This window comes from Apis dorsata, unplaced genomic scaffold (assembly GCF_000469605.1).
Source record: "Apis dorsata unplaced genomic scaffold, Apis dorsata 1.3 scaffold_323, whole genome shotgun sequence".
NCBI lineage: Eukaryota > Metazoa > Arthropoda > Insecta > Hymenoptera > Apidae > Apis > Apis dorsata.
This window is the reverse complement of record NW_006263591.1, coordinates 245,613-250,871: the sequence shown is the minus strand read 5'-3', so window position 1 is coordinate 250,871 and position 5,259 is coordinate 245,613. Positions and strand designations below refer to the sequence as shown.

The window sequence follows — 5,259 nt, the reverse complement described above, 5'->3', positions numbered from 1 at the left end:
TATATATATATATATATATATATATATACATATATATTTGAAAATTTCCATAAATTACTATTCGTTTATATTGTGATAAATATTATAATAATTATACATATAATATAATCATCGTCAATTATAAAACTCGTTATTTTCGATAGAAAAATATAATAATTGGCCTTTTAATTGAAAATATAAATTAAATTATTAAATTAAATATATATAACATATTAAATCTCATCAAAGTTTGATGAGAATTTCGTATTCTCATTGTTATATGTTCTAATGTAAGTATAATTGTATCTTGCATTTTAACAATAATTTCAATTTTTAACAATAATTTCCTTATATAAATATTCTATAATTTATTAATTTAAATATTAATTAGTGTTAATCAAATATATTGATAATCAAATTATCATTACAATTACATTATTAAAATTACATGAATAAGAAAAAATAACACGGAAAATATAACAATTATTTAATTATAATCAAAACAAATATAATTTAAATCAAAACAAAATAAATATATATTAGAGGATTTCAAAAATCATAATGTATTTTTTTTTATTGATATTTTAGGATATCGGTATTAGTATGATTCATACTTCGAACGCAAATTGGCCGCCTTCTAGAAAAAGAGAAGAAGCAAAAGCATTGGAAAATCTTCGAAAAAGAGTGGAACAATCAAAATTGTACAAAACAAATCGAATTTCAGATACTTGTGGATCAATTTCTGTTTCTTCGGTTTTGAATAATGATCAAATTCAACAGCTTGGTAATCGACCGAAATTATTAAAAAAGGTGAGAGAATGAAATTTTATAACAATTTAGATTGAATACTTAGAAGTTAATCAAGAACAAAATAAACAAGTGATTATTCTCTCAAAACACATATTTTTATTGGCCCTACTCTTTTTTGTCGATATTACATAGATCCTCAGTAATAAACCGATGAGTATCGCACATGATAGTAACGATTTGGAGACTAAATGGCGAGATAGCGAATTTATAACAGAATGTTTATGTTGGCATAATGTTTATCGGCAAAGACATAATGCACCACCTTTAACAATATTGCCTCAGGTAAAAATAATATTTGAATGTATAAGAGAAATAAGATAAAAAAAAAAGAAAAAAAAATTGATATTTTTTGTCATTATTATAAAAAAAGAAAAAAATAAATTATAGAATTATAGAAAATAATAAAATTATAAAATTATAGAAATTAAAATTAAAAATAAAATTATAGAAATTATAGAAAAAAATTAAAAACAAAAATAGAAAATAAAAAATGTTATATGCACATATCTGTGTTATAAATATATAATAAAATCAATTATTAATAATATAAAATTGAATTTCTTTTTCAGTTGTGTGAATACGCGCAAACATGGGCCAATCATTTAGCGCATACGAACACATTTTATTATAGAAATAATCGAGAAGTAGGACAAAATCTATATTGTCGGCCTGGTGGTGCTATTCCTTCTGATGTAACTGGACAAGATGTTACATCGTATTGGTATTCAGCGGTAAAGCAATATGATTTTTTAAAGGAACCAGATATTCTTCATGCTAATGTAAATGCAGGTATTTTCTTAAATATTGTAATTATAATATAAATTAAATTAATATAAAATAAAAGTTATAATTAAATTAATATAAAATATATTATATTTTACAATAGATACAATGATTAATATCTATCATAAATTTTTTATCACAGGTCATTTTACGCAATTAATTTGGACAAATAGTCGTTATTTTGGAGTTGGAAAAGCTCGCAGTAGAAGCGGAAAAATCATCGTAGTAGCTAACTATCAACCAGTTGGTAATATATCTGGTCAGTTCCAAAATAATGTATTACCTCCTTTACCTGAAAACATAAATATTGCTTTATCGTCTCAACGACAACCATTTCCAAAAATTTTTCGCGAACATTATGTTGCATCCGATTTACCACCTCTAGCATCATCTTCGATACCGCTTTCGGATAGGATATCAACAGATAGTAATAGTTCTTCCATTAGTTCTACGCAATAATATAGACGTTCAAATTGTTTCTTTTGCGTTTGTACACGTGGATGGGATGGACGATAATTAAATTTAATAATTTAATATCTTCTTTTTCTTATTTTATTTAACTTAATTAAAACAGTAAAAATTTATAACATAATAACAAATACAAAGCAGAAGAGAACTAAAATATGTTTGCAAATATATATAAATTTAAATTAATAATTATTTTATCGTTTATATTTATTTATTTGTTCATTTATTCGAGAAATGAAAAGAAAACAATGATAAAATATATAATGGTAAAAAAAGAAAAAAGTCTTAAATTGTTTTTTTTAATTTTATTTTAAGACTAGCATGCAGCGTTAGGCATGTATGAGTGCCTAAATATCTTGACTGATTCATATAAAAATTGAAAAAAATCTGATATTTGATAAATATCAATAGTGGCAAATAAAAAAAAATAATTATTTAGAAAATGGACTTATTTTTGAATATATTGTATTATAATATAATTTTGAATATATTGTATTGTAAATTTACAAAACAAAAAATAACTTTTTCTTATATATGTAACTGCTCAGTTTTTTTTTTTTAAATATTTTCCAAAAAAATTGCTATTATTTTATATAGCATTTTGTGTCTATAAATATATGTCCATAACAATGTATGTTGTCATGTGCGTAAGCATATTATTTTTATTAATATAAACATATAAACATGCAGCAGCAGATAATTATATATAATAATCAGAAAATTATTTTTTGATGAATTTAAAATATCTTAACTTCATTTTATAACAACTTTGGATATTTAGCAGAAATTGTTATTATTGTTAGTATTCATAAAAAAATTTGAAAATAAAATATGGAAATAAAATATAAAACAAATGAAATTATAATAATTAAAGTTATAATAATATTAACATTATATTTAGTAATTATCTTTATAACTTAAAAGTTGTTTTATATTTTATTTTTTTAAATAAGTTTCAAGGATTTGTAGAATGTTCAAGTTTGAATAGAAATTACTATTAAGAATAGTTATATTAATTTACGCATTATATATTTTGGTCTCAGTCGTAATTTATTACAAATAACTGATAAGTAACAATCAGAAACTTATATGTTATCATTAATATATATTTATAGATGAAATTCTATATAAAATAATATTTTTTTTGTAATTATCTTGAGACCAACCAGTGATATGGAATATAGGAAATTGTTTAAAATGCGAATTTTTAGAACATATTCAAAAAAATCATTGAAATTAAAAATGATGTTCAAATAATTTTCTAAATAATTATCCCAAAAATTGATTAGTTATTTAATTATATATAATTTATAAGTAATTTTTTGTATATTCTATGTACATATTTATCACCATCAAATTTTAATAATTTTCTTATCAATATGTGAATATGTGAATATGTGATAAATATTAGCTTATGCATCGAAAAATAATATATTATTCATTTGCAACGATTTTCATTTTTATTTTATAATTTATAGAAATTATAATAAATAAATAAATAAGATATTGAAAGTTATAAATTTCGAGTTGAACAAAATACGAAATATATACGCTTATTAAATATTGCTCATTAAATTTGTTCAATTCGAAAATCTTCTTTTCGTGACAATATATGTATGCATGAGAATATGTATATAGAGAATATGTATAACGTGTTAAAAAATGAAAATGCTTTAAAAATATTTATGAGTAAAATAAAGAATTATCTCAATTTAATAGTTGCTGTAAATCTTTTTTAAGTAACAAATAATATTTTTTAATGATCTTTACTATATATTTTTATTATATTTTTATATTTCATTTTGTGTAATATATTCATTTTATAGAGTATCCTATAAGTACAAATAGCATTAAAAAAATTTTACGATCCAAAATAAGATGAAAATTAAAAATAATGTAAGAAATAATTAATGAAATTGTATTAAAATTATTATTTTCGAGAAAAATATATTTAAAAATCATGCATCTGATTAATTTTTTATTAAATAGAATTGATCACTATATTCTATGTGAAAATAAAAATTATGAAATAAAATTTTTCTGTTTTAAGAATTCATGTTTAAAAAAATCAAATTTGGAAATTTGTTGAATATATTTATATCTGTTTAAATCTAATATCTAAATAATTAAATAACTTTTAATTCAATTTTTTTGAAAATGAAAACAATAAAGAATATTATTATTTTTTATTTATTTTTATTTTCATTATCTAATTATATTAATTCTATATTATTTAATTCTATTTAATTTGAAAATTAGCTAAGATCATATTTATTTGAAAAATTTTCAAGCTAGATTTTCTCGAAAATTAATAATTCAATGAAATTTTATTTTCATCTTATTTTAAGCATAAATTCTTTCTGATTTTATTAATACTATAAATTATGGAACAACTTATGTATAGTATATTATTGATTGTTATATTATTAAGATGAAAACATATGAATTTATTTAAAATTCATTGAGATCAATTTATTGTTTGATTTGTTAAATCTTATAAAAATAATCTTATAAAAGTATTTTTTCATTGATATTGAGTTTCGTAAAGTAATATATATTTTTTAATTATCTTTGTTTTTAATATTATATATATATGCAATACAGTATACATATATAAAAATGCAATATATATAAATACAATAAATCTTATATTGTAAATCAGTTCTATCCATCAATGCGCTATATTTCTATAATATTAATAATATCATATGTTTTTCCAATAATTATAAAATTGAGAATCGTTCAATGAAATAAAAATTATACATATATGCATGTACACTAAATTATAGATTGATATAAATTTTTAATAATTGTATACAATTTTTAATAATTATGTGTTAATATAAAATGTGTTAATATATTCGTGAAATACTTTTGAAGGATTGATTTTAGAAACCAAAACAAATAAAAAAATTAGTATATAAAAAATATTGATTAAAATTTATTTATTAAATGATGAATAAATTGAAATTTGTATTAGAAGACAGATAAAAACAGAATAGAGTAAAAAAATAGAGTGAAATAACTCAATCTTAATCACTCAATCTTATCTTATTTTTGTTTCATTTTTAATTTTAAATTGCTTATGATTTACTAAATAAATCTTAATCAAAATTTTTGTATACTAAGTTCTGCATTTATTTTGGTCTCTTTTCAAATGAAAATTAAATATATTTCATGAATATATTAATATTAATATATTAATATATTAATATTATA

General features: G+C 19.5%; 1 protein-coding gene across 1 annotated transcript in view; it reads left to right on the top strand.

Annotated features, from left to right (window-relative positions):
* Positions 1-2,124, top strand: part of LOC102670678 — a 2,993-nt gene extending 869 nt beyond the window's left edge. Inside the window, exons 3-6 of the mRNA XM_006617673.2 lie at positions 566-789; positions 922-1,071; positions 1,359-1,578; positions 1,715-2,124. Of these exons, the coding sequence (XP_006617736.2) occupies positions 566-789; positions 922-1,071; positions 1,359-1,578; positions 1,715-2,031 (911 nt within the window). The 3' untranslated portion in view covers positions 2,032-2,124. The remainder of the gene's footprint in view (positions 1-565; positions 790-921; positions 1,072-1,358; positions 1,579-1,714) is intronic.
* Positions 2,125-5,259: the final 3,135 nt, after the last annotated feature.